Genomic DNA, 15,135 nt, shown 5'->3' on the forward strand with positions numbered 1-15,135 from the left:
AAAATCTATGTATTGATCTCTCTCTCTCCCTCCCTCCTTCCCTCCCTCCCTGGACATTTTTGAATTAAGATAAGTTGTTTTTCATTGGTCAGTGACGATAATATGTGTTTTATCACCACTTTTAGGAGGGCAAATGTCATCAGGGCTCAAAGCCTGCACAATGTGCCTATCTGAAGACCGGTCAGATCTTCACCACTGGATTTTCGAGAATGAGTGAGAGACAATATGCTCTATGGAACGAGGTGAGTTAGTTTTTTCTGATGCTCTCTTATGTAGCTATTTTTTATAACTGTACTACCAAGAATAGGAGCGGTCTCTCTCCGCTTTTGGTTCCGATTGACGTCATGAAATAAAGCTGCGGGTGGTTTGAAGGTGCCACTGGTAGGTCTTACTTCTTTATTTTCCCTCTGTTGTTTCTGTTACCCTGTCTGTCTTACTTTTTCCCCACACATAATGACCATTATTGTGTCAATGTGATTCCTGATTTTCTTTACTCAAACATGTAGATTAAAGCTTTGTTGACCTTCTTAATTTTAATTCCATGGCAATTATTTTGAAGGATTTTTTTTTTCGGGGTTGGAACAGAAATGTACAGAAAATCGTTATTCTCAAAATTGCTAGTGAAAGTAGAGTTTAACTATTCTTATACTCAGGAACTAGAACAAAATGAAACCTAAGCGAGCTCAGATGAAATGGCTCAGGGGACGATTGTTTGAAGGCTTATAGAGAAGAGTTTGCTAAGCATTTATTTTCTGCTCTTGTGTGTCTGATACAGTATGACCGTGATATGTGTTCCACAGAACGACCTGAGTTCTTCCGTCGTTATGGAGGAGATTGACTCCAGCAACGGTGTGATGTTCATTTTCTACGACCCTGACACCGGCATGGTCTACCTGGCTGGCAAGGTGAGAGGCATAGCTATGTTTATCCCTTGTATATCTCCCCAACCCCTCCCCCCTCCATTTCTCCCTGCCCCCACTACTTCCAGTCTTCCTCAATCTGCACTGTCAGAAAGTTCCACACTCGCCACCTCATCATATCAACTCCTTTCGTAATGAATATTCCGATAGTGTTGACCCATCAGTATTCTATATCAACGGATCCGTACTTGTCTCAGACTCTTTTCGGTTAAGTTCTTATATTTACAGTAACACTCGTTAATTAGTTGTAAGCCTTTTAGAAACCTGCCACATTGTGTACTTCGTGCACTGGGCCATTGTCCTGCTATGTATTATTAGGGGTTGATTGGCAGCTGTACATTTTCACTTGCAAATAGGCTAAAATCTGGCTAGTCCTGATAGCAAATTTTGGTGCCACTTTCTCATTTCTCTCATCCACTCATTCTTTCTGTCTATCTTCGGATCTTTGCTGTGTCTGGAAAATCTATGTATTGATCTCTCTCTCCCTCCCCCACCCTATCCCATGTTACAGTCTCTCTCCCTCTCTGTCTTCCCTTCTCCCTCTCTACCACTGTTCCTCTCTCTTTAACTGTGTGTCTCTGTCTGCCTTTTGATGTCTCCATCCTTCCATCCATCCATCACCTCCCTCCTCTCTCTCTTTCTATCTATCTCCCCCCATTCCTCCCTCTCCGTCCATCCATCCATCCATCCCTCCATCCATCCCTCCATCCCTCCGTCCCCTCCTCTCTCTATTTCTCACTCCCTCTCTCCTTCCACCCTCTCTCCCTGTCTAGATTAGTGGTCTAAGTTGTGTTGAGGGGGGGGGGGGGAGAGAGAGAGAGAGAGAGAGAGAGAGAGAGAGAGAGAGGGGGGGGGGGGGGGAGGGTGTGTAAAACCGTAATGTTACAATAATTACTGAAACTAGCCACCGCTCTGATTCCATCCTCCCCCCGCATGCACACAGGGAGACAGCTTGATCCGCTACTACGAGGTGACAGATGAGGCCCCCTACGTGCACTACCTGGCCCTCTACCAGTCCAACTCCCCGCAGAGAGGCATCGGCTACATGCCCAAGCGAGGCCTCAATGTCAATAACAATGAAATTGCCAGGTAGGCAATAGTTTGTGCAGACAAATATGATTCTTTTATATTTTGATCGAGTCTTAAATGTTAGTATTTGTGCAATTTGCATATATATATATCTGTGTTTGTGGAGACAAATCTAAATTAAAGTTTAAAAGTAATGTTTTTCATTTTTTATTTATGGAAAACATTTTTTGGTTAAAGTTTCAATGTGCAAGATGAAGTTGTCAGGTCAATTGAAATTGCTCTGTTGAGGCTTCTATGTAAATGACCATTAAATTTCCAGGGAAGATGTACTTCCTAAAACAGATCTTTCACAGTCAGTTTAGTTCTCTTTGTTGAATGTATTGATTTGGTTATGTGTGGTATGTGTGGTGGAGGGACACACCACCTGAACATGTGTGCGCATAAATACACAGGTTTAATACTCACTTTTGTGCATTCTCTCCAGCTCTTTCTTTCCTTTCTCTTAACAGGAAGCAACAAATTCATAAAATCTGAAAGAGCCCAGCTTTCGAAGTAATTCATAAAAGAAAGACAATCGCTGAGATATCTCTTCTGTTTGAGATCATACTATAAAAGTTTCTTTTTTTTTTCTCCCTCTTCCGTGAACAGGTTCTACAAACTTCATAACAACGGCCTTTGTGAGGTCATTCCATTCACTGTGCCACGTAAGGTGAGGCATAATGCTACTTCTTTCTACAGTGCATATGATAAGATTAATCTTTCTTTTCCAGAATCTGGCTCATTGAATGGCTAGATGTGACAATAGCATAACGTCCTTTTAACCTGATTTTCTAAGGATTAAAATGTTGTATGGATTAAAACAGTGTAAAGTTCTGTTTCTGAATGTTCAGAGTACGTTTTATTATCATTAATAACTGTGTGATATAAATTGCAGTTGCTCTGTCTTTATTTTCATCCTTCAAAATGTTTTTGTGCTTTTATTTATTTATTCTTTCTTGTACATTTTTTAATGTCATTTTATGTGCGTTATAGCTTCATGTTTTCAGTTAATTAAGTATTTGTCGCCTACCTTTTTGTGTAGTCTGAGCTCTTCCAAGACGACTTGTACCCGGACACTGCCTCTGACGTGCCGTCCATATCAGCCGATGACTTCTTTGACGGGAAGAACGCCAAGCCCCTACTGGTCAGTACAGTGCCCAGTGTGTCTCATCATTGTCCTTTTCTTTGATTTTGTTTGGGGATAATTGTGATTAGCGGATGTTGTGGTGTAGTTTGCTCTCTCTTTGGTATCTAACATCAGTCGTCCTTATCTCTTCCTTCTTTTCTTTGTATGTTACTCTCTGGTAACACATCTAATCTTTGACACTTTAATAAGCTATTTTTGTTGAAAGTTCTGTAAAACTCTTATTAGAGCTTAACTCTTTGAGGATACTGTTTTGTTGATAAACCATCTCATATTCTACTCCTCTAGATAATATAGTGTACCAATGAAGCATTATGTGGCTGCGGACGAATCATAATTTTAAAAAAAGTACCCCCCCCCCACCAAAAAAAACCCAACCTGTACCATGGGAGATATATGGGTTACAATGGCATAATATACAATACATCTGTAACAAAATTCGAAGGTTACATTTATGTCATATAACATGATGCAGTATAGCACCAATATGGGTAGAATGACGAAATGTGCCGTTACTGTACACCGCCACCTGTGCTTGGGCCGCTGGGAAACTGAGGAAAATAGGACATGGTTCCCTTCCAAGGCTTACAACGCTTTGTCTTACAATTTTTTTGTTACTAGTGCTGTGACTTACCATTTGACTAGGACAGAATATCAATGGGTTCCTAGTGTTTTTCTTTCAATGCAAAAGGGATATCTTGAGGCAGGTGGCGGAAGAATTCTTAACTCTTAGCAAACGGCGAGTCAGAACAGCCGGGGCACAGCATCGCTCTGTTGTTTTTGTTTAGTTCTAATAGAAGTTTTACGGCGCTCGCTACTGCATAAGGTCATATGAGCACCAGAAGATTAGAGGTGTTACAAGAGAGTAACAAACATAAAAAAGAAGAAGGGGAGAAAAGGACGATAGATGTTTCATAGGAAAGAAGAAGCAAACCACACCAGAGCACCCGCCAACCACCCACGTTGTTTAGTCATAACAAAAATCATCAAAACCCCAGCATATTCATCTTGTCTATAATAAAAGTGTGTGTTTATTGCGAAGATTATTTTCTTCTCGGTTTGGTGTTTAGTTTATGCAAATATGTCAATTAGACGCAGGGTTATGAAAAAGTTTGTGATGCTGAAAAGTTGGATGACAAAATTGGCTCCATAGTCTGAATAGCCTTCTGTATACTAAGAATTAACATTTTTGTTTCTCACAACTGGGAAGTGTTTCGGTGTTTAGGAATGAATGTTAGAGTGGGGAATTTTTATATCTTTGTCTTTTGTTCCGTGGTCACTCCAGGTTTCGCTGAAGGGAGGATTTGCGTCCAGCAAAAAGGAAATACTGAAGGTGCAGCGGCGATCCAACATCTTGGACAAGATGCCGGCCAAAGCACAGCAGCAGTCCAACAACGCTGAAGCTGCCGCCGCCCCCGCTCTGCCTCCTGTAAGTCACCACTGTTGTGTGCTGGGTCGTGGACCGCCATTGTTCAGGCTGGGGTGGGCACGGTGATTGTATTGGTCTTTTTTGTGGGTCCTCAGTACTTGAAATACCCATTTTTACCCCGCTCCCATCTTCTCTCTTCGTGCATCAATGGTGTGGGGATTGGGTCTTTGCCCTTGCAATCAAAAGACATGACTTCGAGAAGACATGGAGTTCGATTTGTGCTTGGGAAGGTGGTTTTTAAAAATTTTAATGGCATACCACCATCTATCTGCTGGAATATTTTGTTCCACTAAGCCGAGGCTGGGTCTGACAGTCAGGTTTGAAGAAGCCAGACTCTAAAGCCATTGATCTAAATTGTGTTGATGGGAGTGTAAAACACAAGACTTGCTGTAATTTGAAAAAGAATACTTTGCTGTGTAAATTTCATGTCTGTGGGGTTGAACTTTAGTAAAAAAAATAGACTCAGGTGTTAAATGGATGAGTTGATGGTGTTATTATGTGCCTGAGAAATGAGGACAATATAATGAAGCCATGAACTATTTTTGGCATCTGACAATTTCCAACTGGTAGAGTGGTGGGATGTTGACATGACATGCACAATTCTTGGCATGCATATTCTGTCATCTGTAGTTGTTTTTTGTTTTTTCTTCTTCTCTTGACTTGATGCACCTGTCAGGATTTTCAGGCTAAGTGGGAGTGCCTCTCTTTTTTAAAGAGATTTTAGATTTGGGTTTGGCTCCGGGTCCAAAATGATTGAATGTTTCAGAAAAGATGCAATACTCTAGATTAATTTTTAGGTCCTGGTATTCTGATAATCCATTCTCAATCCTTAATGACCTGCTTGATGAAGATATTTTAAGGTCCACCCGATGAAATAGATTTGTAAGCTATAGAACAAAATCTAGTATGGCATCCTTATTTCACTGTCCTCTGGTTGAGATAAATCAGGTCTAATATTTTCTTAAAATGGAGTGACCTCGAGTTGGGATCCATATTTGTCTCTGTTCACATTTGGGTGATCAGAAAATGATAAAACTTGACTTGGCCTTTAACTCAGGTTTTGTGCTATTTGAGGTGTTTTTGACAAATTATTACTAGGAGCAAGTGTGGCGACAACTTATAATTTATGATTTTGAGAAACAAAAATTTAACCTTATAACTTACTGCTTCGAATAATCAACAAATAATCAGTGGTCCGTTTGATGGAATGCAAAATTGAACTTAAAGGGGTTATTTTGTTCTCAATTTTGTTTAGGACTTTCAAAGACCTATGTTTTGGAAATTCTGATATAGAAAATTCACTATCTTGATTGGTTTTTGTATGGGATAAATGAATGAGATGCTTTGACCTTTTCTAAGTCCAGCTTTCCCTTAACAACAACCCTGTCTCTTTTATTTCTTTCTTTTCACCGCGGTTGAGAATGGAAAGATTTCGTTTTTAAAAAAAAATTTCTCACTTATTTTAGTAATTTTTTGCTTGTTTGGCTCGAGTATTTATAATTTCTTTGACTCATTTTGATTTTGTTCTGTTTTCTGTTTTTAGCTCATCTCTTTCTGATTTGGCCGGCAAATTTAATGTCTTGGTTAAAAAGATTGCGAGGTGTAAAAATGGTCTTGTGAAAAAATATTAGCACTGTGAATTTTAGTACACCAGGAAGCTATTTGTTGAATGTACCTACGGTTTACAGATTGAACAGTTTATTTGTTTTCATCATGAACTTCTTACTGTTTACTAAATTATTGTGTTCTCTCTTGTTCGTATCTTTCTTTATGCTTCATTATATGTGTCTTTGTTTATTTGAGTTGTTGGGCTTGTTTTTATTATCCATCGTTTTAGACTTGACAGATGCAATCTTGATCTATTTTCACATACTTCAGAAGTGAAGTGATCTGTTCAAGAAGTAAAGAGGTGGTCAGTCTTCAAATTGAAATAAAAATTTAAAAAAAAAAAAAAAATCCAAAACAAACTTGCCTTTTCTTTCAAATGATCAGTAAATTGTGTAAGGAGGGGATCATATTCTTATGATGCAAGAAAAGGTTTTGTATAAGATTTTGGTAGCAAGGTTTATATGGATTGTTCCTAGGGTTGATAATATTTCTTTATTTCTGTTTGTGAAAGTCCAGTCGATGCCAGCGCCATGAAAATCTTTAGACATGGTTTACAAGGAGTTGATTTACAATGGCCATTTATATTAATCTGTTATTCTTTTCCACTAGCTTTCTTTCAGAATGTGAGAAAAGCTGTTTATGGAAAAGGGGTCGTCCTGTCTCCCCTTAGTAACCCCGTAGGATATACTGTTGCTGTTGCAAAAACTATCAGTTACTTTGTTTTCTGAACTCGTCGCTTAAAGCAGGGTCAGGAGAAGTTGTTTATTTTGCACCAGCAACTATATTCTCCTGTTCCATGAATAGATTCTGTTAATTGTTTGATAAAATGACTATTCACAACGTTGGTTTAGGTTGTAATTTATCTTTGGCTTTTCTTTGGTTGTGGATCACTTTTTTTTTTTCCAAGCAAAAATGCCAGAGTAGACTGAGATTCTGGGTGAACTGTACTTACACCTTCGGCTTTTTCCAAATTTTTTCTCCCAAACTTGTTCTTCTAGCTGATTAATGTTTCCTGAGTTCTGAACTGCGAAGAAAAAAACTGATAAGGGAAAGTGCATCATGTATGTTGTTATGCTCATTTATTCATCTTCATATTTTTGTGTTTGCCTTCTTTGGACAAAAATGTATAGAAATACAATATTTCCCCTCCCTTTTTATATGAGTGTGCCAGTGTTACAGTTTATAGTAGAGTTTAAGGAAGTCAAACAGATGATAGTTTCATCATACCCAAAGAAATCCTGCCAAATACTCCAATCAGAAAGACGATCGGGCAAGTAAGAAGGAAACTCAAGCAAAATCAGAGCTATCGCATTAGTTGCCTATCGGTGTGGACTTCCGGAACACAAGACAATTTAGTACTCAGCCAATAGTGTTTATACTCGACTCATGCTGGGTGTTTTGATTACCCTTAAGCTGCAAATACCACAATACAGGAAATAAAAGGTAGAATCGACTGTTGAAAAGTGTGTACTGAGCTCTCCAGAAATGAAAAATTGTATAGTCTCCTCAGTTGGGTATATTGTATACAAGTATCTCACAGCAAAGAAGCTGCACTACAGGTTACCCCCCTCCTCCCCCCAACTCGGTGCCGGACTCCCCGCCTCACACCTCATCATTCCCTGTATGTGTCATGTTCCAAACACAGGGCTTTGATCCTCAAGGCATTTTGGACGACATGCGCAAATTGAAGCTGATCGTCAAGGCGCACGAACGGCGGATTAAAACTCTCGAGGAGAGGCTCTCGCAATACGAGAGTGAAGAGGAGACCGTGGAAGATGCATAAATACTCCCCCGGGGATGTCCTTCTTTCAGAATGGTTCTTACCTCTCTTTTACTTTTGCGTTTTGTGTTCACTTTAATTATTGTTTTTTTCAATCTTCGTTTCTTCTTTGTTCTCCAATCCTGACTTCTGGAGTTTGCTTTTTAGTTTTATTATATCCTTTTTTCTTGTTGTGGGCCCCTGTAGTGCTCTAGTGTGTCCTTGTCTGCACTGGCATTGTGAGAAACACTAACAACTTGGAGGTGGAATGAAGAATGTAAGCAAGATCTTATGGGATGCAATGATTAAAAGATGGCTGGAAAAATTTGTATTTATTTAATTTAATGTTTATTCAGGAGACACAAGTTTACTGTGCTCATTTTCTTCATTTTCCTGTAATTTTTGTTTCTGTTTATATATCCTATTTATACTCCTTAATTTTCACAAAAATCCATTCTTTTTTATTTAACTTAAAAAAATTCTTGGTACTTTGAGAAATGGAACTTGAAATTGAATGATTGAGATTAAAATCACAAGTGAATATAGGTCTTGAGAGTAACAGAAGACTTTGAAGAATTGAAGTTGGAATACGTTGATTGAAAGCACACTTCTCTGTATGATCATCGGTCTGTACTCCTGTGGCTTACTGGTCTTTGTACACTGATGGGGGGAGCAGGATCGGGTGGAGAGTTCTATACTCCAGAGCTGTGGTTTGTGTAGTGTGTCACTGTGTGTGTGTGTGTGTGTGTGTGTGTGTGTGTGTGTGTGTGTGTGTGTGTGTGTGTGTGTGTGTGTGTGTCACTCTTTGCCTCTTTATGTGACTCTTTGCCACTCTATGTGTGTGTCACCATGTGTGTCTGTATGTTTTATATCATATGTATATCTGTGTGTGTGTGTGTCACACGTTGTGTTTTTGTGTATCACCTTGTGTGGGTGTGTCTGTGTGTTTGTGTCACCTTGTGTGTGTGTGTGTGTGTGTGTGTGTGGGTTTGTATGGGGTTCTGTATTAATGTAGTTTACGGTAACTCAACTCTCGGTGTTTGTTGCTCCATCCCTGCAGTTACTCTAGTGCGACTCAATACACTTGCTGTGGGAACCACCATCATACTCTAGCCAAATCCTGTTATGTGTAGTGGTGTTTGTAAACTTAACAACCCCCCCTCCACCCCACTCCACACCCACAAGGCGTCATGTTCTTACCGTAGCCATGTGTAGTAGACCTGTTCACTGTACTACTAATAAAGCCGTAGTGCCAGCGTAGCTGTTTGTCGGTACCAGCATACTTTTGCACTTTCTCCCTGTAGATGGATCTCCTCAGGGCTGCTTCATAAGGCTTGGGTGGTTTGTTTCGCAGCCGTTTGTGCCTGGATTTGATCTCCCGCTGGACCCAAGATGGTTTTTAGTTTTGACCTGCGCTGGTTCCCTGTCGTGGGTGGTTATCGGGCATCATTTCGTCAGGAGGTCCTACTTCTTTCCTTTCCTTCTTCCGGGTGGTTGAAGGGCACTATTGGTAGAACCTTAGTCTTTATTTTCCTTCTGTTGTTTCTGTCTATCTTACTTTTTCCCAGCACTAAATAACCATTATTGTGTCGATGTGCTTCTCTTTACTCAAACAAACTGTCCTTGTTTCTGTCTGTCTGTCTGTCTGTCGGTCTTGGCTTCACTCTGTCCTTAATGTCGGTTATTGTGTTGATGTTCTATTTACTCTCTTTCAATCTCAAGTAAGTGTTTGTCCATTTGAAGTCCGTTGATTTGTTTGTGGGGTCAGTTTGTTTTTTAGATACAACAGGTTCTTTCAGTTTGGGACCTTTGTTTCCACTCTTTTTAACTACAACTTGTTTTGCACTCAGTTTGGGCATATCAAGCTTCTACACTTCACACCCATATCAACACATTTGTTTATTTTTCATTTTGTTACGGGCAACTTCAGTCTACTCTTCTACATACAGTCATTTCTTTCCGTATTCCTTCACTTCAGCTTTTTTGTGTTTTATATTTCCCTTCTTTTTCTCTTATCAGTTTTTTCTTCTTTATTAAAATATTTTTTTTTCTTAAACTCCCCCCCCCCCCCCGCCCTCGGCTCATTTTATCTTTAATATATATTTATTTTATATCTCCATGAAGTTGAATTGGCTCTTTCAATGGGCTTTTGATATTTCACCTTTGGCTTAAGTCCTCACATGTTACTTCCTGTCAGTATGTATTTGTGTATGTATTTGTATCTCTGGTTCATTCTTGCTACAGATTATTTTGCCAGTCGCAAGGGGCTGTTGATTGACCAAATGAGGGCCAGCCCACGCCATTTCAGCGTTCTAGTTTGGTCTAAGTCTGAATTTATTTCTCTCCCTTACCAGGCATGTTTTACGCCTCTTCCAGCCCAGTGTCTCTATGTTCCGAGTACTTCTTCTAGTGACTTAAGCCATGTCTAGTAGGGTCTTTCTTGTCACTTTGTTACATTTTTGAAAATGGCAGATGGCACAGGGTCTTTCCTATCAAACATCTATCGTCCTGATCTCATTTTCTTCTTTTTTGTGTTTGTATCTCTCTTGTAACACCTCTCATCTTCGGCTCTAATATGACTTTATTGTGTTGCAAGTGCCGTAAAACTCTTACTAAAACTAAACTAAGGGTCTCTGTGTTTGAGTAGTCCTGGTGGTGCTTTTACAAGGTACAACTTCAGTTCAGTCTTGTACCTGTACATTAATAGTATAATAGACTATAGTTGTCATTGGTCGTAGAACATCTTTAGCAGGTCGCTTGGGTGTTTGGGTGGCGGTAGTTGGAGGGTGCCACTGGTAGGTCCTACTTTTCTTTCCCTCCATTCTTTCTGTCTATCTGTCTTGCTTTTTCCCCTGCTCTAAATGACCATTATTAGCTTGATGTACTTCTCTTTACTCAAACTCAAAATGTGATTGGATGGGTGCCTTTGGCAGGTCCTCCTTTTCTTTGCGTCAGTACTTCTGTTATTCTGTCTTGCCTGAATTCTGTCAATGTTTTTCTTTGTACTGTACTCAAACTAACAAGGTTCTTTCTTTTCAGCACCTATTGTCTAGTCTGCTCCTAGTTTTCTATTATGATTAGATTTCTTCGACAATTGCTACTTCGGTGATTTGTATGCCAGCAGTTTATTAGTTAATTTGAGTTATAGAAAAGAAGCATTCGTATGTGGCTGGTAGGCACCACTGGCAGGACTGACATTATTTGCTTTTTGCCTGATGTGAGGGACTTTATATAGAAGTAGTCTTGATACAAAATGTATTTGATGATGTAATCATAAATTTTGAGCCCCAGCGCTTGTGTTTCCACGGGGTCAGAAAGGGTCAGGATTTTTTCATTGCCAGTTGCCTTTTCTGTTTCTGTCATTTCCCACTGTCTTTCTTGCTTCTTCTTGCGGTACATGACTGTTGTTGTGGCAGGGTACTTCTCTTTACTTAGACAAAGGAACGGAAACTAAGAAAGGAAGCGTCTCATTTGAAGACTGGCATTGGCATGCATGATCAAGGAAGCTCAGCCTGTTTTTGCTACCTTGATGCTGGAGGAAGTAATGCTTTGCTTGTTTGTTTGGAGCTGGGCTAGGAAGCTGGTTATCTGATAGAGCAAAGTGCTGTGTGTAGGACCTTACCTTCTACACGTGAACTGTGCTTGAGAGATGGTTTCTTCGGGTGGTCAACATCCTTTTTTGTGTGTAGGGTGCTGCTTTAGAACTGTGTCAATCACCATCATGGGCAGGTGGGGGGGGGGGGTTATCAGTAAGGCTCTTTGTTCTTGAACACAGATGTGAGCTTCATCCTAAAGTGGGCTAGACATTTTCTCAATTATGTCTGTTTGGCTGGTGGGATGCTGAATCCCTCTCAGACGGGTAAAGGATCTAAATTCTGATTATGGTTTGTAAAACATTATGCAGTTGCGAGCGCCGTAAAAACCTTACTAAAACTAAACTAAAACATTTAAAGTCGTAATCATACTTTACTTTGATTGATTGCTTGAGACAACCTGTCGTGTCCAACAAGACTCAGAATGTGACGTCTCAGCTTGTTGCTCTGAGACTGTAAACTGGTTCACATGATCCTATTCTCTTGGTGAAATGGAGTACATTGTTTATGATCTAATAAGATAGTTTCATGATTCCCAGAAGTAATAAAGGTTTTCTATTTCTGTTCTTAATAAGACTACTATTTTAATTTGTTTCAGTTTTGATAATATTATTGACCAACAAAGCTTTGAGACAATCATTCAACTCCATGTGATCAAAATTTTAAAAAGAAAAAGTTTCTAAAGTCTTTCACCTATTAACATGAAATTATGGTTTCTTGTTAAGGTGTGTCATGTTAACATCTTCTGACAAGTAACGGCATTGGCTTGGAGATAAAGGACGAAAGAGTAACTGGTGATAAGAGACTTTTGATCTTTTTTTATAACTACTCTTTTGTCATACTTCTCTCGGGCTAGCATGGTCCAATGCTGCCTTTGGTGTTACTTATATGCAAAAAATGCACTGTTTCCTTTTTCTCATGGCTAACATTAACGTTTGCGATTTGTATCTTGCCATGATTTGATCTTATTCTAATTGCATTTAATTTCAATTGTGAAAGGGTGCTTTGTTAATCTCATTCGTGGCGCATTTTGATGTCTCAGCAGTTGACTTTTAAATTGATACAAAATCTAAAGGATATACTGGCAGTATACTATTTTGTGGGGAATCGTTCTCATACAGAGGTATTCTACAGTTGGGAGTTTTATTTGAAAGAAAGCTTGACAGGTTTTCATTCGTTTGCTTTTTGATGGGGTTTTTATGAATGTTTTTTTTTAGAGATTGTCCTTCTTTGTTCTCTTTTCCTAATGTAGAAAAATCAATGAGTGGTCACTCTGTTCCTTCTTACAAAATAAAGAAAGTGCAGGGTTTTAGTTGAAATAGTATAGGCCTATTATTGTGTCCTGGGTTCTTTGTCTCTTTCTGGCATTAAAGAAACAATCACTGCTGGGTACTTTTTCTTGCCTTGTAACCCAAAATTGGGACTTTTATTTCAGATAACATAACAGTTGTAAATTAATTTGATTTCTAAGATATTTGAAAACTACTCTTTAGGACTCTCACTGTTATTATAATGAGGCATTTTTTTCGTTGAAATGATTTTATTTCGTGCTTTTTGATAATTATGTGTGATGGATGTTGAAAACAGTACTTAAAAGAATTCACCCACGTATCAATCAGAATTTTTACTTGTGGGTCTTTATTGTTCTTGCTTCTGCAGGAAAAATGAGTAGCTCCAATACTTTTTACTTGTCCTATAATGCAAGGTGTAAGGGATTTAATCAATCGATAGTCTTGTATGATAAGGAAGCAGCATCATGTGAAAGAAAATGTTGCTCTGTCTGACTTTGTAAGTAAAGTAAATCATTGCATGTGCTGCTACATACTCAGCATGTTGCTCGGAATAGTAGATTGGTGGTTGCTGATGACTCATACCATGTGACCTTTACCGTATGGGTGTCCCGGCTGTTGTGACCGCTACCATTCATCATGTTACTGACACTGCCTGCACGACAGCTGTAGCGGGATGCGTGCGCGACCCCCACCCCCCTCCCAAATATATTCCCGATCCTTGGTTTCTGATGTTGTGACAGTTTCTAATTGGCACAATTGATTTTCTTGCTGTAATGACTCCCGCAGTGTAAATCAAGCGTAACAGATTACAAGACTTATGTTTTTCTTTAGAAAAGGCAGTAGTTTGTTGAAATAATCCTTGTGATAAAATAGTTTAATCGGCTTTCAAGTTTTGCCATGTTGTTTTAAAGAGTATTGTCCAGGTTTGTTAATTTAATTTCCTAATAAAAGATTCATCTAATGAAGAGGAATATGTGTAAATAAAATAACAGTACAGCCTTAAAGTGCATTTTGCTTCTTTTTTCTTTTTGAATTAAAAACTCAGAAGTTCTTAAAAAGAGAGAGCAATTAACAGTAGGCTCAGTTCTTATCTTATTTATTCTTTTTTTCATTGACAACAGCAATCCGGCAAAGTGGATGGGGTGGATGTGAAAGAGTTGATGAAAGAAGTGACTGAGCTCAAGGAAAAAGTCAACGCCCAGGACAAGCGCATCGGGGAGCTGGAGACGCGCCTGGCAGCTTTGGAGACGAGCAACAACACGGACGAGGAGGAGGTGGCGTAGATAGGAGGCGCGGGGCCCAGCGCCTGTTGTGTACAGTACGGCAAAACCTTGGTTGTGCGTACTCTCTGTGGGACCGCGTGCGCTTTTTGTTACAAAGTACACGGTTCTACGTCTTCCAGTCCCGGGGTAGCTTCCTTTACTTACGGTTGCTATGATTTTTTTTTTTTTTGATTAAAAACATCTTTTTTTTTTTTGTTGGTGTTTTTGTAACGAGGGAGAGGGGGTATGCCGTACCGAGGTTTTGGTGTATTTCTCCTAGGGGAATGACACGCATGCTATGACAATAACGTCTGTAGGGCAGCTTTTTGTCAAAGCTGTGACTTTTGACTTATCATCATCCAATTGTTTAGTTGTAGTACTGAGGTGAGTGTGAGTGGATGTTGTTGCCTTCTGTTTTATGGTTTGCCCCCAAAAAAGTAACTTTTTTTTGTAATACTGGACTCTGGAGGAAGGATTGAGAGCGTATTCTTTGAGTATTATCTACATATTGTTCTAGTGAAGCTAAAAATCATCTGCATGAAAAAAGTGCCCGTATAGTGTACCATTCAGCTTTCATTTCGCATATGGTCTGACTGCTTTCATCTTGTTTGCAGTAACACTTTTATCAAGGGCTCTCTGTTGTATTTTTTTTTATACAGGCTAAATCATTTCAGGTGTCAGCTCTTGTAGATTATATCCATGGAACTCAGGGTGCCCAAGACACCCTCCCCCCTTTTTTTTTTGAAAGGGCATTCTTCGTCGCTTTTTGGAGTCTTCTGTATTCAAGGTTTCCTGGTCGGTATTTCCCCCAAATGCTGTGCCTTTGAAATGAACTGTTCTGTGTCTAGCTAGTAGGGCAAAGTGGGACAGAAAATCCCAACACCCTCTTGTATATATATCTATGCACTGAAAGAATGGACACAGTCTCCCTGGCCGTGTCCTCTAGGTGCAGCTCCTCGTCTGTTACAGCTGCGGGTCTGCCCCGCCTTGACTGCTGTCTGCCACAGTGCTGGTGGTAGCTCAGTCTTTGGCCTCAGAAATGAGTCTTACGAGCCTGACT

The 15,135-nt window shown here is 39.6% G+C and overlaps 1 protein-coding gene across 1 annotated transcript in view; it reads left to right on the forward strand.

Annotated features, from left to right (window-relative positions):
* The window catches only part of LOC101862547 (coronin-1C), a 28,618-nt gene extending 13,997 nt beyond the window's left edge, over window positions 1-14,621 (forward strand). Inside the window, exons 5-11 of the mRNA XM_005112304.3 lie at window positions 126-242; window positions 801-905; window positions 1,864-2,009; window positions 2,598-2,658; window positions 3,031-3,132; window positions 4,418-4,561; window positions 13,935-14,621. Coding sequence (XP_005112361.1) covers window positions 126-242; window positions 801-905; window positions 1,864-2,009; window positions 2,598-2,658; window positions 3,031-3,132; window positions 4,418-4,561; window positions 13,935-14,096 — 837 coding nt within the window. The 3' untranslated portion in view covers window positions 14,097-14,621. The remainder of the gene's footprint in view (window positions 1-125; window positions 243-800; window positions 906-1,863; window positions 2,010-2,597; window positions 2,659-3,030; window positions 3,133-4,417; window positions 4,562-13,934) is intronic.
* The last annotated feature ends 514 nt before the right edge of the window (window positions 14,622-15,135 follow it).

This window comes from Aplysia californica, unplaced genomic scaffold (genome assembly GCF_000002075.1).
Source record: "Aplysia californica isolate F4 #8 unplaced genomic scaffold, AplCal3.0 scaffold01234, whole genome shotgun sequence".
NCBI classification, from domain to species: domain Eukaryota; kingdom Metazoa; phylum Mollusca; class Gastropoda; order Aplysiida; family Aplysiidae; genus Aplysia; species Aplysia californica.